The sequence below is a fragment of the Ambystoma mexicanum genome, chromosome 12 (assembly GCF_040938575.1).
Source record: "Ambystoma mexicanum isolate Mex_15411 chromosome 12, UKY_AmexF1_1, whole genome shotgun sequence".
Lineage (NCBI taxonomy): Eukaryota > Metazoa > Chordata > Amphibia > Caudata > Ambystomatidae > Ambystoma > Ambystoma mexicanum.
In genome coordinates this window covers 197,944,447-197,967,815 of record NC_090936.1, presented here as the reverse complement: position 1 = coordinate 197,967,815, position 23,369 = coordinate 197,944,447, and the positions used below count along the sequence as shown (strand labels likewise).

Here is a 23,369-nt window from a genome sequence, read left to right as displayed (position 1 = left end):
CTCTTTAGTCTAACTTGGGCGAAGAGCACAAAGGCTTAAGGTTACATTTCCTGCTTACAGGTGCATTGGGAACCATACTCCGAAATTGTCCAAAAGTTAATGCGATGAATGAGACTCAACCACAACAGAATATTTACACTGCTAATAGTGCATACAACTGTTTCAAAAAGCATGTCCAAAAGTATCGCCTTATGGCTTTACCAACCATGAAGGCTCTCTATTGCTAAATGGATAAAGTCTCAGTACTTCCCTTAATTGATTAAATGGGCTCAAGTGTAGCATATTGTGGGTCGTTCTGGATGTCAATCATTATTAGTTAAAACTGTAACTCCTGGTATTCTGGCTTTTTAATGGGAAGTGGCTGGTGTGAGGGGTCAGTAACGGGATGCTCACAACTGTATTTAGTTTTATTTTAAACAAAAAAGGCAGACCCTAACTAAACCTACTCTACCTGGAGATACCCTACCTAGTCTAGAATGTAAGAGAAAACCCCCTATCATACACAACACTAACCCTCCGACTACACAACAAAATTCAAAATAAAACATAAACAACATATGAAAGATGACCAACCAACCAGTGTCTTGCATGACTTCTACTGGTCATAGGTAGATCACATTCCCCCAGGAATGTCCAAAGTCAATTGCACTCAAGGAAAAATAATGTCTTAAATCAGTTCTTGAAATGTTCCAAAGAAACAAAAGTTCACCCAAACAAAAATCGACAGGTGACATTTCCATCGTTTGTTGAAAAGTTCCCGGATGACCTCCTTCCAGGATAGAGTGAAGAGAGTTCAAAACAAAAAGTACCACTTCTGCCTCGACAACAACTTTCCTTTTTTCACCTCTGATGCATCTTGAAACGATTTGTCAGGATGCTTCTTCTAAGGGATTTGCTCCCTGCTTGGAAACTCCCTTCTGCCAATGACTCTGTGAAAGCAGGCTCCTTTGCCTCACAGTCTACTATTGCTTCATCAAAATAAAAATATTCTGACAAAATTATAGACAACCACAGTTCTACTGATTCTGCTGCAAGTGGATATTGTAAACATATGTTAGGCACCTTATACAAGACTCTTGAACCACTACAGGCTGGCAAGGCACTCTTCTTTCCAATATTATAAGAAAGGACAGCCTCTTTGCCTCTCCTCTCTGTCTTGTAGCTACCAGAAAAATCTGTCTTGGCTTCTATACTACTTTTCTCTTTCCACATCCACAGTCTCAGCTTCATAGATTCTTCATTAGTTTGTTTACCAAGCACCCTTTGTGTCATGACCCTTACCCCTGGCCTTCACTGGCAAGTCAGCCTTCAGTTAGGGCCAGGTCAAAGGCCTCAAAACCTCATCCAAGACTCTCTTGGGGTCAGTCGTGGCTCATGACCTTCATGAAGGCCAACATTAGAATGGGACTATTTACTTGAGACTATTTAACTCGGGGGTGGGGGGGTGCAGCCAACATGGAGGCACACACATAGCTCAGTTACAAGGAACTGAGCTATGCGGTCTAGTCTTTTGGGTGTAGCAGGCCTGGGACTAATTTACCTGGACTACTTTGGTGTGGCAGGCCTGGGACTATTTTAGCTGGACTACTTTACCTGAGACTATTTAAACCGCAACCAAACAGCAGAACATGCTTTGCGTTATTCTGCTGTGGGCAGCGTAATGCTCACTGTGTCCAGTTCTTTGATGCCAGCTTACCTGAAACCAAGGATCTGCAGAGAGAGAAAGAACACTACGAAACTTACCTGGAACAGTATCCTGTCTTCAATCCATCGCTGACTTCAGTTCCACTCCCCTGAAGGTACGAACTCCATCATCCGGCACCGCATGCATCCTGGAATACCATAACCTGGAAAGAGGACAAAGAAAGACAGCATTAGCAAGCGTTTACTCACGTTTTGCTCCTGAATGAAGAAAGCCACACAATTCTTACTAGGTAGTCATCTCCTGGTCAGTATCATTGCTGGAACATTACGGCGCTCAGCGAGGAACATCGCAACCTGCAAGGAGAGAAAAGACCCAGGTTAGCAATATAAAAGGTGAAACCGCGCCGCGCATTGCGCATTACTCACCAGACAGCATCGCGCACGCCGCGCTTTCGCCTACCGGCCCATGCTCATCTTCAAACTGCATGACAACACCAAAATACCTTTCCATACCTAAAAGGAAAGAAGCAAGACATTATTATTCAAACTAAGAGAAACATAAGAACTGCATATAAAGACTGTAAAGCGGCAAACCTACAGAGTCGGAGCAGGCCTGGATTCCCACATGGGGGCTTGCACCAGTGAAGTAACTTGGTCGCTGCTCGCCCCCCACATCTACGCGCCCCTGCCACAAGGAACAGGACAGAGAATCCACCTTTTACACTATTAAGGTGAGGAGAAGGCCCAAGGGGGAGAAGGAGTTGAGGCCAAGGGAGGTGGGAAAACATAAAGACAATCTGATATTGAATCCAGCTCTCCTATATTGCAGACCCATCTTTAACCAGAGGCCTTACCAAGGGACTGGGAGAGGGTTTGATAGTGCAAATCATCCAACCAGGGCTGGGTGGCGTCCCCTTGGATACCAGGTGAGCGTAACACTTTGCCTGCGTTATGTACACCTTACTGTCTCCAGTGGTTACCCCAAAGCTGCAATGCCACTCTCCCAGCCTTGGTTAACTCTCTCACCCTTGTATCCGAGGACTCTGGGTTTGGATCAACTTCAGCAACGTAAAGAAAACGGTGTTGGGTTCCTAATTGGGCTGGTTTCCCTTTGGAAGTTTCTGTCTACTGGCTTGGGTAATGCTTGTGAATTCAACAACTTCTTCTACGATTAAATGTTTGTTCTGAATGTTATAAGAGTCGTGTGTCACTTCACAATCAATTTTAGGTATATACGCGATTTCACTTTGATGGTAAACTTCAAATTGAAACTTGCATTCCCTTTCAGGTAGCATTCTACTTTAACAATCAGGAAACACAATACTTTGTATGCAACCTCTCTTAGATGTGAAATATTCTTGTAAGACTTTGGGAAAGTCTGCTACTACTTCTTAAACAATTACCAATGTCAGGCTCCCTTAGTCTAGCTGAGTTTCCCCAATCTTGTTTGTCAAACCAAACAAAATTAAAACAATATTGCATCTACAAAAAAGAATGCTTCCAATGTAGTATAGCATATTTAATTAAGAAAATATGCGCAATCAAAACGCTAGACAACATTTTAGACCAGGTAAAACTGAACTACTGGCAGTGTTTCATTTTAAGAAGTACGAAGGCACCAATCTGACTTGGTGAATACATTTTTCTATGCGCTTCCACCCAAGCTTCTAGAGGCACAAACAATTTTGAAGGGAACATTCTTTCTGCAAGGAAAGAATATATTAAGCATTAGTTGTCTTTAGCCTCCACATAGCTCACATTTACCGGACAGAGCAGGGCAGAGATGAACAGTGCAGACAATTACTGACGTAATCATTTAATTGATAGCACCTGCATTTATATGCATACATTTTTAGGCAAATCGTGAAGTGGGGTGAGTACTTTCATGTCGGGGGAGTGAGTGGAAGGGTAGAGAGGGGGACAGGAGACCGCTCATTCTCACAAGCAGTCCTTAAGTGCATGTTTTCAGATTTACAGGAGAGAGTAAACCGCTTGTATCATTTGAAGCTGTACTATAATAGTCTAAATAGTATGCATAAAGATGTTATATGCCCCCTACACAAATACATTTGCACCACAGTCTATGAACTTCTCCCAGCATTGGAAGGATTAGCCATCCCCCAAAATGTAGGGTTTGTTTAGCACCTGCTTTCCAGTGCTCAAACGTTTGTGTGAAAGTTTGAACACTGGGCAGCAGTGCAGCTCTCGGGGAACCTGACCGGACCCTGGAAGAGCCACTCTGCTTTCCAGTGTTCAAACTTTACTTCACATGAAGTGTGAGCACTGGAAAGGCCATACCTCATCCTGCAGATCCCCCTCTACAGCCTGAGCAAAAGCAGGACTTTTGCAGTTCGGAGAGGAGGTCTGCAGAACTCGGGAGGTCAGGATACCTGTTGTGAAAAGGCGGCCGCAATACCCTCATCATTGGATAAGCAGATACATTTGTTAGGCAAGCATTGCTCGTCCTCGCACCGCACCATCAGGGAGAAAGCTTAACAGGAGAGAGATCCTGGTCCAGGGCACCCACCTATGCATACCTCAGGGAAGTACCCCACCCACCCCCTGGATAAGCACCCCGCCCCCAGCACCTTGAATCGGCCCCACAACCCCCACCCACCACAGACTGGGAACTCCTGCAGAATAGCCACAAACCCTGGACAATAAAATCTACCCACCCCCCCTTCAGCACTCAGATACAGATGCAGCACCCTCCCATTGTTGAAGGCCCCATGGGGGAAACCCCCCACCCTGGGTACGCAACCTAGCATTTATATGCATAGAAGCCCCTCTCCCGACCACCGGTATGAGCCCCCTGTCCTCAAGGATTCTGCTGAACAGAGAAGCAAGCTCGGATTGTTCAAACGCCTGCAGTGTGTTTGGGGGAAGGCGTCAAGGGCAACTACACATGCCTCAGTAAAACAAACCCCAGCAGACCCCACGTCTCTTTGCAAAATAACCCACACTCGAAGGGAATTGGCATGATCCCAGCAGGGAAGCAGCTGGCTGTACCCCACCACAGGGGTGAAGACCTGCACCCTGCCCAAGAAGTGCAGGCTCCCCCAGGGAGGCAGCCCCAGAGCCCTCCTTCCAGCAGAGAAGCCAGTTCCGTGGGACGCAGCACCAGCTCTCAAGCTATCAGACACCCTACTGTTTGGGGATTTTATTAAACGGGATGGCAGATGAGCAGAGAGCAAATTCTCAGCATCCCTTCCCACCAGTCGCTCCCAACATGTTGGTAGTGTGTGCGCATGCCCTAGGTTTGATGGTTTGGAGGTGTTCTTGCAGAAGGTATGCCCCTCACAGGACCCCGCGTTGCCACTCCACCCTTACTGTGAGCTGTGATCTCGGTAGGAGTCATTCTACCGAGATCACTGCTCACAGGCAAACTAACGAAAAAGGGCATTTCCATTTATTGTGTTTTACCAACGCAACTAATTATTAGATTGGTGTTGAGAATAGATAATTAATAATGAGCTAAGTCAGTAAAAAACTAAATGTAAAAATGGAAATGGCTTTTTTAATTAGTTTTCAGGCACTGGCTGCACTGCCTCGCAGGCTTATTCTCAAGGTTATACATTTGTGAATTAGCTTGCGAGGCAGTGCAGCCAGTGCCTGCAAACTAATTAAAAAAGGCAGACAAAAAGTTATACCTTTGTGAATTAGCCTGCGAGGCTGAGTCTGCCTGACAAACTAATTAGAAAAGGTAGGCATTGCTAAAAAAATATAAATAAAATTCACTTACCGTGACGTCATTCTTCAGACAGGCCTCTGCTGCTCTGCTGCAGGGGATTAACTTTCGTTTTACGAGTTCCTGCCAGTGGGCCTTCCTCTGGCAACAAACCGAGATTCACAAGCTGAGGGCGGAGGGTCAAGGCTCAGACTGAAGGCCTGGCCCCTCACACAGCTTGTGACATGTGTCTAATCAAGTAACCCACCCCCTCTCCAGTCCCTTGCACAGACAGGGGTGGGGTCTGCAAATTCTGACCCCACCTCAGCCTGTATGAGGGAGGGGGCAGGGTCAAGGGCAAAGTGAGCCTTGGGAGCATTACTTCTGTAACGCCCCAAGGGCTTTGTTTGTGCGGGGCTTCTTGGTTTTCTGTGCCTAGCCCGAGCTCAAGCAGCAATACGCATGTGCAATGTGTATGGCTCATTGGAGCTCCCCACTGCACATTCGAAGTGCAACCAGTGCAGCCACTGTGTCCAGGAATTACATGATTTTAATGTCACTCGTGCAAATGATGGGGAGTTGTGAGCTCAGCCCCTATTGGCCAGCCGCCACTGCTCTTAATAGTAGACCTGCAACCTCTCAGGTTAATGAATTTAATATAACAATGGGAAAAGAAAGACTTTCTTCACACACGGGTACAACTGATGTCGAATAAACGTGTTATACATTTCCCTTTGTTCAAAGAGACTCCCCATGAGTACGAACTAGTTCACTCGTTTTACCTCATACGCAAGTATGAATTCAGCTGGTTACAGTTACCGGCAAGGAGTTTCTAATGCTTTGGAGTTCAGAGCTTCATTCAACGGCTCCAAGTCACAGCGGTTGCGGGCTGCTTCCACTTCCTGACTTTTCTTCTTCTGCTACTACTTCTACAAGCACTATTGGGACCCACACCCCTCTGCAGCGCAGGTGTCTCCTATCCAGCCCCGACGATGGAGAGTCTTCTTTCCTCCAGCTTTCCTTGGCTTGCTTCTGCACACAGGCCTTGAGTTAAACGCAGGACGTTGGCTCTGCATTCATGGTTATTAGAGGCACCTGGAAAGACTGCCAGCTTCTCCCAGTCTCTTCCAATGCAACCACAGTTAAACAGAGTTTGTGAGCAAAGGACCAACTCAGAGCCTGCAGGTGAAATCTGCTCTTCCTTTGCTCCGACGTCCCTTCTGTGGTCATACTTCCTAGTGATCTGCCAGCCTTGTGCTCTGCTTCTTCTTCTGCTGCTGACCTTCCAGCTTCTTTCTGCTGCTCTTTCCTGCTGCAGCCTTTTATGCCCCTCAGGTGGGTTGATTGGCTTCAGGTGCAGGCCTTCAATGTTAATTGCCCGACCTTGCCAAAAGCTGTTGGGCTTGCCTGCCTCTTCTTTACCTCTGCATGCCTCTTCAGGCCTTTTCTTCACCAGTCCCTAAGGGATTCTGAGACATGTAGTCAATTTTAGGAAAATTCGGGTTTCCTACTTCTTTGATGGATTTAACAGTAATTTTACCTTCCTTGATATTTTTAGAAGAGGAATTGTAGGATTTAAGCTTTTCAGAGATAGTTGGGATAGGAAAAGCCACAATTCCGTCATCCCTTTTGGTGTTCCTTTTGCATTGGGGAGGATATATGATTTTAGGGGTACAATCTACCAGTTCTTTAGGTACAGCATTTTGTTGAATTATACCTAGTTTTTCCTTCTGCTTTTAGTAGGACGTTGAGATATATCAAAATGGCAAGCCAATTCCTCCTGTAACCCAGTGGTGAGAGTATTCCTCTCCAAGGAGAAATGCTGTTTCTCACCCTGTGAACTCATCCCACTACCCTCAGTCTTGTCTACATCCCGGTGATCCTCCCACAGAACACCACCACCCCGGATTGGGATCAGGAAGCGTCTGCCCTCCCATGGCCATCTGGAAGGAGACTTTAGGCAGGGTTTTAGTGGGGGATCCGCAGGATTCTCCACAACAGTTGCTAAGAAACATGGTCGTAAATTCCTACGGCGGGATTTAGATAATCCATTGAACCTTATTGTGCCTTTTGTAGTTGGTATTGCAGGTAGGACCGCTTTTCTGGAACCTCTGAGTCGGATTACTTTAAGGGCTAAATGGAGTCTTATCATGGATCCTTTCCAGGATCCAGGCTTCTGCTTTGAGTGTGGCTTCTGGAGAGACCTTGCCAGCTTCCACCCGGAGGGTCTCTCAGCAGTGTAGTTGCAAGCAGCTGATCTCATCTCGAGACGGGACTGGAGAGTGCGTGCAGATCAGGCATGAACATTTTCTTTCCAAATAAAAGTTAAAATGGTGTTTTACCGCTGCGTAGCATTTGATGTGATAACCTATTTAAACTCCCTATTACCAGCAGCACATGGTCCACCCTGTTACCCCATTGAAAATATGCATTTTGTCAAGCTTAACTTTATAAAGTAATTTGTTTTCTATAAATCCCATTGGCTTGGGGCCAAACGGGATTAGTAATTTTCAACTCGCATCCCCAGGTTTCCAATGCCTTTTTCAGTGCTTTGCCTGAAAAAAGTTGGACTATTGTTATCCTCGAATGTTTGAGTTGCTGTCATAATGAGTACAGTCGACCCGGAGCAACACAGATTAGTTCCCCGGGTCTGCGCTTAGAAACCTCTGGGTATTAAGCGCATTATAAATAACCAATCATATCATACAAGTCTGACTGATATGCAATGTGCTTATTTTGCAAGGAATTTTCCCGGTGAACCTTTTTCATTAATCTAATATTACGAGATATTTATTCTGTTTCACAGCTGGCAATGAGCCTGCGCGATCTAACAACTGGATGTCGAATGGTGTGTATGCCTTACTGTGATCCTGCAGTTATCATTAGACGTGCACAATTTGCTACGGAAATGGACCTCTGTTTTGAAATCTGGCCACCAATACCTATCAAAAAGCAGTTGTATGGTAGTCTACCCAAAATGGGTAGATGTAAGTACTGCATGAGTAGTAGTTATCCGCTTCTCGCTATCTGCTTCATCAGGTATAACGCTTTGAATTCAGTTCCCACGTTTTGTTGGAATTTTTATTAGAGCTTTGTTATTCTTGATGCTATGAATGTAGTTGCATGAATAATCGTTTGGCCTGGGTGTGATGCCCAATCATGCTTCCTTGATCTCTGTCACTTGGCAGAAGCTGAGCTATTTGTAGCCGTTACTGTCTTCTTTATTGTGTATACTTGGCATATCTGTATGCCAAAGCAATGCCAATGCTCTGAACATACTCTTAACGTATATGTCTTGTGTGCATCACTCATAACAAAGGATGTGTCGGTTTAATACCCATTTCTATTTCCAGATTTGTCTTGTAAAGGATAGTTTTGTGTCTGCTATCCCTGAAGATATTCTACACCTACCAGTGTAAATCAGTATTGTATGGTCTGGTTATACAATCATAATGTGAGACCACCACAAAAAGGGGCTTATTTAGATCTGCCTGGCAAAGAGCCCGTGCCGTTCAGCTGTCTGAGCGGGGGTATCTCTTCAGTACTTACTTACAGTGTCAGAATATGCAAATGTATTTTTATGTGTAAAGTAACCGATAGTGGCTGCATGAGGAGCTGAGTGCTTAGGAATTGTGCCCATGGTTGGGACTGCAGACCCATCACAGTATATTATTTGACTAAAATCAAACCATAGAATTTCAGGTAATCTTGTGTCTGGCTGAGCTATCATGGTTCAACCAAGTTGCTTATTGTTTTCCAAATCTTCCCAGTAATGCCATTTGACATCTATATTGTCATAGCCTTCTCTGTCTTTATGGCCATCTCCTTTTTCCTTTTTTCCCCCCTCCAATTCTGCTGTTGCTGCACCAATGGTCCCTTGCAGTCCATCTGACGTTGATGTGGGTGTTCCATTCAGCTTAGGAAGGGCAACGGCCAGTCCATTCCATTTGCGCAGAGTCCATTCTGGAATTTGTCTGTTGGGTCCAGGTACCTTGCGGTACTTTCAGCCCAATGTTTTCCTTTTATTTTCTACTGCATCTCTGAAGAGTCAGGTGCATGCTGATCTTCATGTTCTCAGCAAAAATAGAAAGCGACCTGTCAGGACAGAGGCTGGTAGGCATTGGTTTAGTGAGAGGGACAACAATGGGCATACACGGCTCCAGATACAATGGGGTGCCAGTTACAGGGGACCTTCAACTCTCCCTTCTCCCTTGACAAGGTTATGCCTATAGTCTGAGGATGTATGAACAGATACATGCTTAAAGGTAATGTGGATTAAACTACTGCTCAAGTCAAGAGGCTTTTGTTGCCTGGACTCAGTCGGTACCAGAATTATTGTGTGTTCAGCCACCAATCCTTGTCCACAAATATTGCAAACATATTCACCCTTGCAGCGTGTGTGCCTATGCAGTTTATCAGAACGTGTCTCACTGTATCAACACAAGATTGGTTGCATCGTTGACACAGATTGTCACTGTATAGATCCTTGTATCTAGAAAAAAGGATTTCCCTTGAGGGTAGTATGTTCAACCAAAATCAAAAGAAGTCAGTTCTTCCTCTAGAACTTGAGTAACGAGGTAAGTATCTGCGGCTTATCATGCATTAAATGGGACTGTGACCGCTTTTTAGATCTCCTCTCCGCAATAGTTTGAATCCAGTCCATTCTCTTTAGGCGCTTTTTACATTGATTGAATTATTGGTGAGATCACTTACATCTCATTCACAGGATCCCAGAATTTCGAGGGCATATTGGGCAAGTCCTTTCAGAAAGAGGTTAACAGTTCTCCTTTCATATCTTCATATAGGGTGTTTGCTTGTGGTACCCAAATTAATCTAAATATAGACCGTATTCTCCACTCAATATGTGAACGCAGAGAAGGGAGTCCCAATTCGTACCTTACCAATGATTCGGAGAGTACGTTTTTTCATATAATCCGCTCTAAATTATCCCAATTTATTGTTAACGGTGCTGGGTTAACATCCACACTGTATGCCAGGATGGGGATTACTTTGATCGTATAGAATTTTATCAAGGGCAGTATCGAAAATGTACAGTAGTTGTAATTCAATTTCTTAATTTGACTCCTCAGTTGTATCTGTTTGCCCTCCAAAATACCCTCTACGTATCCCAAGGAACGAAAATTAAATCTCAAATATAGGACCTTCTTGCAATTGGTACGACCTGGTCGGATAACCTGCAGGTAAAATTATGTTCTTTTTTCAATACTAATACTGTCCACAATACTACAACTCCCATAATTCCATTCCTCCATTGAAATCCACAAGGACTGGGACGAGGCAGATGGGAGTCATGAGGATTGCCCATAGAAATCAATGGGCAATGGATTCCTATGGGCAGTCTCCATATTGTCCCGATAATGAGGTCCGGCACGGAGGGACAACTATTCACACCTGACTCCAATTACCTCTAGCTGAGCTGTGAGTATAAAAGCAGCAGCAGGAACAGCATTGTGAGCGAGTCGGGGATGCTGGAAGGTACCGAGAGCAGGAGGGAGCCCATGTGAGCTGGAGAGACCCTGGGTTGAGGATGCGTCTCTGCAGAGCTTCAAGAAACTCTGCCCAGAGGAAGGAGAATTGCTAAGGCATTCGGAAGTGGAGTCTGATGTTGAGAGAGACAGCAGGTGACCAGAGCTCACAGAGAGAAGGTCGCAGAGCTGAGCCTGTCGATCCCATGAGCAGAGAATTTGCCTTAGCAGAGAACCTCTCCCAAGAAACCATGAGGTGGGGGAGCATGAAGCTGAACCACTGAAACCTGAGAGCTTAGGAGATGCCCAGAGCTGCTGGTGAGGGGCATCGCTGAAGATACACTGAGGAGCAGTATTGTGAAAGCGGGGAGAATGCTTCAGCCGGGCACTCCAGGTGTGTAGAGAAATCTACCTGTGAACTAGAAAAAAGTGGATCGCCAGCAAACGGGTGTGCAACAGGGGTGGAAGAGTGCTTCCAAGCAAAGCAGGTTAAAAATGCTGAGGTCCACTAACCAGTATTAACTTCAAAAACAGATTATGATGTGAGTTGTGGTTCTATTTCTTATCAACTGATGTTTATCCTCCTAGAATATAATCTAGTTCTCTGCATATTCCACGCTGACAATCTAAGTGAAGTCTGAGAGGCAGACTGCTGGCTACTGAGAACTTGTGAGGTGCTTGATATAAGTTGTCACTCTCCCCATTGAATCTTAAGCCCAAATAGACCAAACGGCACAAGTGGTTCTGTGTCAGTGTAAGAGCACTACTGAATTCGATTAGTGTTTCTGAAGTCCTTAAAACCCTGTACATACATGGATAATTTAATCTATATTGTCCAATTACCATGGACATGGCAGATGATACTCTTCTTTCCCTGCCCCACTTATGACACTAAAGGCTAAAACTAATAGTAGTTCCAAGCATACTTGAAGTAGAAAGAAGTAACCCAGAGTTGTATGCATGTAAGGTGTTGGGAAATAATTAGTAATGACATTCTTTTTTTAACTTCAATATTTTCATTTTGATACATCCTTATTGTAACGACATTATTATAAACAGTTTACCACAGTATTTTATGGGACAGTCAAATGGTCCAACCCAGTGCAATTGGCACATGCTGTATGTCTGCCTCATTCAATGACCCTGGAATCCTCACAGGTTTGACTGCACCTCAATGCTCATTCAGGAAGTAATTTTTCTAAATCTTCCCTTCCCAACGTCATCTCTTTAGTGACTCGCACATACACTATGAGAAAAATATATCCCTTGTTCTTCTTTAAAAAAGGTTGTTAGTCACCTTTAACATACACACCTCTGCCACAGAAATCTGTAATTCCTTATTGCCTTGTTATTCAGACATGCTACAGTCTTTCCATTACAGTAGCTCAGAAGTATCTAGTCCATTCACTGATTAGCATCGAGCTACTGGATGGGCAGATTTGTAGATGGTAATGTTGGTAATGGTAATGTTTATTTATATTGTACCTATATACAGGCAAGTGTTTCAAAGCGCTCAAGGAGGGAAGGAACACTGGGAAAAACAGTCGCTCAGCGCCCTTGAATTTCTGAGACGATAACAGTCTGCACAGGCAGATTAAGTGAATATGATACATTTAACAGTTTAGATACAGCAAATAGGCCTGCCAGTGGTTCTGCGTTTTTTTTTTTTTTTTAAGTGTACATTAAGGGGTGAAAACGAGGGATAACCGACAGAACGATCTTCAGGCAGGGCTGTATACAGATTGTGCAAGTGCGGGAGGGGAAGGGAGGGGCAGGGGACCAAGTGCGCCCAGTCAGTAGAGACTGGTGAAGTGCGAAGAGAGAAGCTCTCAAAGGTTTCATTACAAGTGCAGTGGAGTGTAGGGCCTTGCGGCAAGTGCAGAAGGACTGGCAGGGGTTCCTGGGACCTGTCAGACTCTGAGGTACACCAGGCCGCCAGTCAGTAAGTTGTGTGGAAGGAGGGAGAGAAGGAAGAGCAGAGACCTAGGTTAGCAGGGTAGGGTGAGCGAGAAGGAAGAGGAGCAGAGGAAGGTCTTGAGAGTTTCCGGAACTTGAGAATTTCAGGCTCCAGACAGATGGTGGCAGGGAGGCTGTTCCAGAGGGAGGCACCTGCTGAGGAAAGGGATCTCCCTCCAAATCACTGCTTGGAGAACCGGCTCACTTGCAGAATGTTGGAAGTAGATGAGTGGAGGGCTTGAGAGGGACAGTATTTATGGAGGCAGTGTTGAAGGTAGGTAGGTGCCAAGCCCCAGATAGCTTTGTGGACAATGCAGAGGGGCTTGAATTTGATCCTTGCAGCCACGGGGAGCCAGTGAAGTGATTTCAGCACGGGAGAAATGCTTGAGGCCAGGGATAAGTCTTGCAGTTCTGTTCTGGATGAGCAGCAGAGGTCGCAGGGCGGAAGCAGGGAGGTTGAGGAAGAGACTGTTGCAGTAGTCCAACCTGGAGAGAACTAGGACTCAGACAGTAAGCCTCTGAGGGAAAGTGAGAAAAGGTAGAGTGGAGATATTGTTCTATATATGCTGCCTTATTCCAGAATGCACTTTCAGTAACGATAAAGAAGAAAAAACACTTAGGGGATACCAGTAATACAGGACTCTGCATTCATCACTTATACCTTCATCTGTTTTTACCATATTGTTCTACCACACCAAGATTGCATTTGGAGGTGGTAGAAAAATAGGAGTTCTTATGACTATGTTCTGATCTCCAAAACCATGATGGGCATCAAAAAATTAGAAGCGTTAGATCAATGTTCTGTTGATTACTGCATGAGAGCTGATACCACTAAAAACATGTTGATGACCTTTCACATGTCTAGAGCAAGGGAGGTTTATTTTAAAGTTTAATGGGGATACTATGAGACAAGTTGACACTTGGACTACCTAGGCATTACGTTATTTGCAAAGGTATGACTAAGTCAGTACCCTGATCTTGTCAAGTGGTAGGGAAACTCCTCGCAGCCTGGTGTGGGAGGCCCAACTGGGTGAAATCCAGCGCCGGTGCTACCCCAGGCAAGGGCAGTGGCAGTTGAGAGGGCTCCAGTTCCTGTCTCTCCCCATGTGCTTGCCTATTTCGGTGCACTAATACATTGTAGCACTGCATGCCTATGACCCAGAATGCTGGCAATGTTTTCTCTTCTTATTTTGGAAACCCAATCAAGTTGGAAGGTGTACACCTCAGAGGAGAAGCAACATTTGTGCCCCACACGGAAACTGGTGAATGTGCCAGCGAAGAAATAAACCCCTGAAGAGAGACCCAATCTCCACAGACAGCGTACACAAGTGCTATACCTTCAGCGCTGCAGGAAGGAGAAGAACATTGAGATGGAGCACCTACATGGAAGTCCCATAAACTGCACACCAGCACCGGGATGCTCGAGGAGAATTCCAGGGTGTGGCCCCAGACCACTGGGGGCTTGACATAGAGAGTTGTAACTCACCCAAACTGTACTTGCCTCACCTGGAACTGCTCCTCGGTTCCCCATTACTGACATGAACGCTGTGTAGCCTTTGCAGAAGCACAGCAGCCCCATGTGAAGGGCAAGGGCTTTACCTGCCACTTACATTATTTTGTAATGCTAATCCCGTCCAGGCTGGGAAGACCAGGCCAGAGAACCAAGTAGGCAGGGGGTTAAAATAAGATTCCTGAAACAGGAAGTTGTCGGTTGTTCGAGTGAGGTCGGATGAGGTGGCAGAGGCAGATGAAGAGCAGCAGGAAGGATGGTGGGGTGCACTGTGGAGGCAATGTTTGGAGCAGGTGAGCTAAAGGTTAATGAATGCAAGTAGTACTGCATCATGAGTGTGTGTGAAAGAGTGGCAAGTGTGTTTCGGAGAGATAGTGAATGTCAAGTAATTGTGTGAGTGAGAGAAGGGTTGTTTTTATCATCCCTTCCCAGCATGCTATACCGGCGGTCACCTGGTCCCTTGGGGACTGTGATGGGCAAACTGAGGACCAGTTGCACACGGCTGTGACCCCATCGAAACGATGATGCGGACACTGACTCCCTATCAGGGACGTCCTTTATGATGTCTACAGAACGTGGAAGTACATCGATCACGCGCCAAAGGGCTCTTTCCTTGATCCCTCCTCAACGCCAGGACACTGACGGCATTTTGCCTGACTATGCAAGGAGGAGGCCATCTGGCAACACAATGTTTTCACAACAATCTTATTAACCAAGGACGAGCTGTCATGCCATAGATTCATCCCTTTTTGAAGCCTTGTAGGTATTTAGATTGTTAATTTGTTTACTTTTCTTGGTTTCAATCCCACTAACATTGTGATCGGTGCTACGCTTTGTTAGGCATCCAGGAGAGTCCTCATATACTGCAGGTAAAGGACATTTAGTTTGTTGTTAAATTAGAGCGGTATTTTCGGATGTACTGCTTGAAACACTTGTCTTTCTATTCTGTACAGGTTGGGGGCTCGTATAGGATCCATCCATAGGGGGTGTTTCAAGTAGCGCTCCTGCCTTCTGGGATCTCACCTGCCAAGCATTTCTTCCCTTGGTGGACTAGATCCTAGGGAGTATTGATTGTTCCTCGTCCTGGTTCCCAAGCCTCACCAGGCGCCATCTCTGATAGTTGTTGAGTAGAAGTTGGTGTTGTTATAGTAATAGTGGGTAGCAGGGAGTAGAAGTGTGGCGTTGGAAGTGGTGAAATCTGTGAGAATCTAGAAACAACAAAGGATGGAGGGGAAGCTTAGAAGGCGCGTGAAATATTGGAGGAACAGAGGAGGAAGGAACCGGGAGTAATAAGTGTAAAGGTGGGTGGAGTTGATGGAGGAGAGTAGTGAGAGGAGAACTATAAGAATTGAAAGGGAGAAATATACATGGTTGTGAGAATAAAGAGATTGAATCAGACAGATGGTCTGAATTGCTCAATCTAATACTCATGATACCTAGTCCATGGACGGTGTAGGGTCAATCTAAAAAGTCTGTGAGGGAGGAAAGATAGATAAGGTGGCTTGCATTTAGTTAATCCCCAGTAGTAGAAGATATAAACAAGATAGTAGGTGTCAATCTATATCTACTAACCTGTATTGGGGATGCCTAGGTTAGGGACGGAAGGGCTTGGAGAGGGGGGCGGGGAGAGGTAGAGCGAGAGGGAGAGGGGAGTGGGAGAGCAGGAGAGGGGGGGAGAATTAATCATGCCTCAAAGAATGGACGCCATTCATATATTTGCCAGATAAATTTGGAGGCAACCCCATTCTCCAAGCATTAGTAGTGTATAAGGTTTAGGTGAGATTGGAGGTCTTCCTTGAGGATCAACGGTGGGGTCATGTAATTCAAAGCACAAAGGAACTGTAGGAGAGGTTGGTTTAAAAAAAGCTGCTTTCCCAAACCAAAACCGCTCCACTTACTGGTGTATGTGGAATTGGGTTAATGCTATTATTTTTGGGAACTCAATTGAGCCGTATTTTGTTCTAGATCTGCTTAAACTGCATGTAAAACACTGAGGATCTCCTAGTCTGTAAGGAGACCACTTGGTACATGCCACAAAACAATAAGAGAAATGAATCGCCCACATTCAGCTAGTTTTAAATAACATTAGTGTTGGGCATTTGTGGAATAATGGGATAACAATCACAAGAAAAGAAATTATGGGAGTAAAATCTGCTTCTAGGCAAATGGCTTTGAGCCATTTCCTAGCAGGGAATGCCTCCTACATTATAGTTGCAGAATAACTGAAATATAATGCCAACATTATGCCAGAGTTTTACATTAACTGCATCATAAATTCTCGAACAAAGTCACAGGTTTGGAAATTCTGGCTGAATATTATCCCCCTAGCTATTTTGACTGCAAAACGGTGTCCTGGATATAACATATAGGGGAACATCCAGCTAGCTCTGTTTTAGGAAAGAGCTAATTAGACAGACATCAGAGGCTATGTATTTCCTGAAATATGCAAGTGCATCTGATATGGTATTAAATGTAGCACATTTTATAGACGGTGCTTGTTTCTTTAATAGTAGATGTAGAATTCAAATGTTATTCAGTCTTAATTTTTATGATGTTTTTATACATGCAGTTGTACCATGGCCTGACTGTTTTTTATTGTTATTTGTTAATATTTTAAGGCTACTGTGATTTAGTTGTATGGATATATTTATTTTGCATTCCAAGAAAAAGTAATATTTCTGAATAACGTTTTGTTGACTAAATATATACATATATAAAACCCTTTGTCGCCGTTTACATTTCCTGTGTTTTTATTTCTTTACTTCAATTAACCGTGAATTCTTAAAAGCAGTACCAATTATGGGTTGGTTTAGAAATTGGACATAGTGGAGATTTATTGGAACAGCTATGTTTTCATTATTTGAAATAACAAAAGTATTTGAATTTGAAATAGTTCAGTAATTCTGCTCATTTATTTTTTATGATGCAATTTTTTCTTTGGAATTTCAGGCAGTGTTTCAACAACCATCGGAAGAACTCTGTGCAAAAACAGACGATGCAATCATGGAAGAAATGGATATATCAGACACACAGTGGGGCTGGTTCTATCTTGCTGAATGTGGAAAATGGCACTTGTATCAGGTAGTTATGATGTTATGAACAACTATTTATTTTTTTACGTGTTATGGGATGCATGCATAAAAAGGAATATTGAATGTAAATGACTTTAGATTTAGTTTCTTAAACCTGTTTAAATAATAAATGTATTGATGGCAATCTACTGTATTTGATGGCATAACATCCATTACCTTTTTTAGTTTGGATTGTTGATGTTCTCTGCAGGGATGATCCTATAACAATTAAATGTTCACACACTGCTCACACACTGCAGATATCTGCCCCTTTAAATAATTCTAAAAACAGACGCCTTTGATGATTGGCACTCACCATTGATTCATCTGTCTGGGACTGTTGGGAATTTTAGTCCAAAATGGAACGGGAATTGTATGTAAAATTCTGTTGGTAGAGGGAATAGTCTGTTGCCTCCAGTATTGTAATATCTTGTACTTAGCATTTCCTCAGGAAACACCTTATATTTTAGAAAGGATGCATTAAGGAGCAATTAACGATGCTGATTCAGGAAGTACAAGGTGCTTTACTTCGATAAATTTCGTAGTGAAGGTCCCAGGAAATGCTTAAGTGGGAGGCGACGAAGAAAAAGCTGTCGAAGTTCTCTTGTGGAAAAACATCTGGCAGAACTAAGAATTTGTCAAATATTCTGAATTATAATTCAATTAAAAGATTAAATGCTGGACATTGAAAGAAGGACCACTGAGAAAAGTGTCTTCAGGCTGCAGAATTCTTTATTTTAATTTGTGTTGTCCTTTTATTATGCGGATTGTCTACATACATGTTTGTTGTTATTTAAGCAGTTAAGGGCCTATCTCTTTCGGTGTGACAAAGGCAGCAAATCATAAACTGCTATTCAAAGTAGCTTGTGACTTTTTAGAGGTTAATTGTGACAGAGAACCATGGTTCTAGGTATGTTACCTGTCTAACTCCAGGCCGTCAGGAATGGTATCGTGCATGGTGTGATGTAACAAGCATACTGTGTTTGAAGATGTTGATGGCATTGATTTGTGGTAGTTCATGGTAGTAGTCTTCGAAGTTTGCGAGTGTATTATAACATTTGCATATAATTAACATTGATATGGATACCCTACCTCTAACAGGAGTATTATTTTCTTTCTTTTTTGTTTGATTAATAAAATATCAACCTTTTACAGTTTATCACACAAAGAATCCCAATGAATTACTAATGGAAAAAAAGAAAAAAACACAAGATAATCGACCTAAAAAGTTCTGATTCCAACATCATTAAAAATGTTTTAGTTGTGCAAGAAATACCAAAATGGCTATAGTCCAAGACGTACCATTACCGCTTAGAAGACATGCCACACATTTTCTATATCTATACAATTCAAACTGTGCACAAACTCTTTAAAGTGCAAAGTGTGTAGCAAACTTAAAGCAGGGCATTTAAATACTAGATGTTTCAAGTTCTGTCTCTTTCTCATTGCCACAGTACAGACAGTAAAACAATTCCTAAGGTAAATGTGGGTGGTCAAAATTTCTCTGGTAAGTAAAAGGTAAACCTGAATATCAGAAAAGGTCCACACATTTCATTATTTGGGAATCTCTAAAGATAATGTGCTGAAACCCCAAGCTTTTTGATGTTCATTCCTCAATTGGACATAATGTTCATAATTATGGGTTAGGTCACAAGTATCTACCCTATCCTTACTATAAACGTCTAATTGCACTCCAGGATTCTCTATCAAGACTTTGCTCGAGGTATCAGCTTCTCGCATCACATTTAGACAGAATTGGGTGAAGTGTAAAGTAGGATTTTCAATAGAAGAACCTCTTCAGGTCATAAAATTGAGATCCTTGAGTGGTTGTAAAATTTTGGGATAAAACAAATTGCATTTCACTCTTGCGCTCAATGATTTAATCCCTAACTCAAATCGAATAACAACTGTCGGAACACAGTTCGGAAGCTTCAAAACTTTGCACCAAATCTCTGCATCAAGAGCGACCAGTTTTGTCCATCAACCACCAATGCATGATCTAGATCTCGTAGATTAATTTGGGCACAACCTTTGCTTCGTAAATGTTTTGTAATGGTAAAAAGAAGTACTTACATTTCCAAAATGTTACCCATCAGACCAGCTAGAGAACTGGCGTTATGTTGCACGAATTCCCAAATATGAGTCTTTTTGGGTTTAGAAGTAATAGGTAATCCTAGGTAGAGTAAATTGCTTAGAGTTTCCAATTTTGCGTTATTTAAAGCCCAAGTAAGCCAATGTATTTGATGCTCTTTGTGCCAAAACGATTGAGGCAATTTTCAATGGTATAGGCGTAAAATGCATTAATTAATCTCTGAAGTCCGATCTGAGTATTATCAAAAAGTAAAACATTATCTTCATATCCCATCCAAAAGGTCTATAAGTTTGGGGGGAATAAAAGCACTTTCTCTAAATACTCATTAATATCAGGAACATAAAGGTTAAACAGGTTGGGTGCTGTGAGAAACCTGAGGGTATTCTCCCACGTAGTTCCCGGGAATCGATTATTCAGGTGGCCAGGGAAGGACCGGCTCTCTCAAATCCCAACCCTAGGGGTAGATGAACGAGGGAGGATTACCTGGGTAAAGGAACCCAGGGTTATGCTCACGGGAGTGCCCCAGGTGAGACACAGTTTTATACAGAAGAAGAAGGTGAGGAGGACGGAGCCTGTGAAACCTCAGTGTAAGGAATCGTAAGACCGCAAACAATAGCCAGCATGTGTTGCAACAGATTTCAGCGGTACACGGGGCCCTCCCCTGCTGATGACCAAGCCGGGGAGAGACGCTTGCCACCGTGGTACCGGCCTTAACTACAGAGGCAAGAAAGGCCAAGCCATTCATCACAGCCGGTGAGTCGAAGGGAGAGCCGATAAGAAACTGAAACGAAAGCAAGTGGCTAATTGAAGAAAGTAGAACTGTTTGTACGAAAAGGAAAAACCAGCTATAGAAGAGTCCGGCACCACGTGGGAAACTCTGGGCGACTACCCTATTGTTCAAACTACCGATGCCAGAAGGCCTTGGGAAACGCGGAAGACTGGGTCAAAGTGGTCATACAGGGGTCTAGTAAAATCCTCTGTACAGTCTTTGGCCGGCAGCTGATTGTGAAGCTAAGGGAAGTGAATTCTGCATTTTTAGAACTGTTCAAGAAACTGTATGACTGACAAAGTTGGCAAGGGTGAACCCGACAAAGGGATGCCGATAAAGAAGCCAAAAGTCCCAATGAACAGTGTGTTGACAATCGTGAACCCGGCAGAAGGATGTCCACAGGGAACTGTATAAAAAGACATCAAGATTTGTGAATGTCACAGATGAGATTGTGTTGAAAAGGCCCTAGTGAACCCGACTGAGGGAAGACAAGCATTTGAGAAGGGTCTGTGCCCGGAAGAGGAGGACCCAGGGTGAGAAGCCATAACCCCACCAACATGTGAATGTAACGGAGAAAGTCTTTTGAATACATGCCTGAGTGAACCCGACAGAGGGAGGCTGATATTCGAGAGGGGTCTGAGCCCGGAAGAGGGGGATACAGGGGTGAAGAGCTATCACCGAAGTAAAATCAGAGAAGAACTTGGGAACTTCTGTTAACCTTTTGTTTGTTATTTTGAACCTGTCAGACTCTCTGAAGTAAGGAACCTAACTTCTGAAGGGCCTGATATCGCTAAGAACGTGTTGTGGATATGAGCCGGAAGAGGGGGATCCAGGGGTGAAAGGTATCACCCAACGTGCAAGCAGAAAGGATATTATTTTTGGAACACATCAGATCCTCGTAGGCAAGAGACTTTTTGTAGAAAAGAGACTTAACCACCGAAGGCTCTGATAGTTGAGAGCAGAACTGTTGGCTCGTGCTGGGAAAGTTCGAGCGTGTGCTATGCCCAGGAGTGCCTCCTTGTCCCATGCTCATAATGTGGGGAAGGGAGACCCGACTACTGCATCCTGATTTATTATTTGTGAACACTTTTTTCTTTTTATCCCACACTCTGTTTGTATTTAGCATAAGGATTGGCAATAGGTTTTTCTTAGTATAGGCCCTTTTATTTTGACAAGACACCACTAGGACTGCCTTATTATTATTTGATGGTTGTAGTTTGCTCCTATCTTAGATTTAGGTTTAGATTAGGCATTTTACCATCCCGCATATGCAGTTTAATAAACATCCTTAAACTGTGATCACTTGTGTCTGTCTTTACTGTTGACGCCATGAGTTCCTTACAGTGCTAAAATGTGACCCTGCATCTACCCTGAGCTGTAGATATCTTTCTCGTTAACTGACCAAGATGATTAGGTCTCGCTTGCACATTGGAGGCCCTGTGAAGATTGATGATTATATTCAATAATCCAACAGGGAGTCCCATCTGGCTAGTGCACACTGCAAAATATTTCTATTAACCAGATCAAACGCGGCTGATAAATCAGATGACGCCACAAAAATGGTATTGCATTTTTTTAGTACAGGCTGAGACTTGCAATCCCAAATGGTTTCATACTTCTTTTCAACAATGTTTTTACAAAACACGTTTGATATTTTTTTTTAAGTCTTCCCTTAGTCGCCCTTTTAAATGTAGGGATGACGTATTCAGTAATTGCGTAAACATTATAAACAAAATCATGAACCACATTTCAGGCGCCCTCTGCAGGAGTATATTTAAATGTTCCTTTTTGCGCACTTTCTTTCCTCTGCAGCGACTCAGGAAACTGCACATTTCTCCAGACATGTTCAAGGATTTCAACCCCTTTGTCTTTAGACATGCATCTCCCCTTCATTGGTCTCATCTCCTCATGAGAGTCAAAATGTGGGGAATCTCTTGCAGGTCTAGCCCTTTTTTCCTCTGATCTCACCCATGGCACATCAGCCTGAATGTGCATCTTCAGACTCTCCCTAGATTTGGGCAAGCCAGGCAAACCTGAACTCAGTAATTGACTCTTCTGCCTGTGTCTTTTCAGTGAAGGTGGGGGAAAGAAAACCCTTGAGCCCTCTGACCAATACACAGTGATCTGCTGCATGTAAAGAGCAAGGCATGCCCTTCTGCCGGGATCCTGGATCTGACCTAGCAGAATCATGTGTGATGTCCTTTCTACGTTAACTATCAGACCTGTTTGAGAATGTGGGTGGAGTGGCCTCTCCCATGGAAGGATTCTTGTAACGGGAGAGATTTACATTTTGTGAAGAGCAATGAGGGTGTGGTTGGTATCGGTGTGAAAAAGACACAGTAAGGTAGGGATTCCTCAGTCTGCGTCTGTAAGGGGGGGAAGAGAGGTAGGGAGACCCAGGCAGACCCAGAGAGAGAGAGACCCAAGAGGGAGAGAGACACAGAGAGATAGAGACACAGGGACCCCGACCCCCAGGAATGGAGACTGGATAGATTTTTGGGGAAAGTGAGAATTTCCCCCTATTATTGCTTTGGTGCATTTACTATATATCTCTTTCGTAGGCTCAGGTATTGTATGGAACAAGCTGTTTATCTCCTTGACCTGTTTGCTTGTGTTCTTCTATGGAGCTCCGTCTGTGGCAGTGTCTGATTGCTTGATTCCCTTTGAACCATACATTTAGTGCTTAACTAGGGTTGCAATAGTGTTAGGGTTTACCATCCGCTTTGGGAGAAACACTACCTGCCTCATTCTCAGTAGAAATAGTGTGAGTACATCAATGCAGCTAGAGTTCATGCATGGTCACTGCTGATGTCATTGTATGACATGCAACTCATAAATTGATTCATTCGCTCATCTGTTCTGCTGGAACAAAATACAACCCTCTAGTGCTCCACCGTAGCCCATGGCCCTATCGGGAACAACTTTGGTTTTCAACGACCAGGTGAAATAAACTCTGATGTGTGCATCTTTTACTATTTCAAACAACCTGCACTGAGTGAGTCCTTTGACTTTGTAGTCGGACAAACAAAATAGGAAGGTATGAATACAGACCCCAGCCTTTTGGGTAAGGATTTAAGTCGTGAGCAAGGGGCTGTGTTAAAAATGTTGCTTTGGAAATTTTTCTTTTGCCAGGTCAGGAGACCTTATCCTGTGAGGACTGTGATGAGAGAGGTA

The 23,369-nt window shown here is 43.8% G+C and overlaps 1 protein-coding gene across 2 annotated transcripts in view; it reads left to right on the top strand.

The window, feature by feature from the left end:
* Nucleotides 1-23,369, top strand: part of PARP11 (poly(ADP-ribose) polymerase family member 11) — a 331,373-nt gene that overhangs the window by 36,825 nt on the left and 271,179 nt on the right. For both annotated transcript variants that reach the window (XM_069628296.1, XM_069628297.1), the window contains exon 3: nt 17,213-17,344. In XM_069628296.1, the coding sequence (XP_069484397.1) occupies nt 17,267-17,344 (78 nt within the window). In that variant the 5' untranslated portion in view covers nt 17,213-17,266. The remainder of the gene's footprint in view (nt 1-17,212; nt 17,345-23,369) is intronic.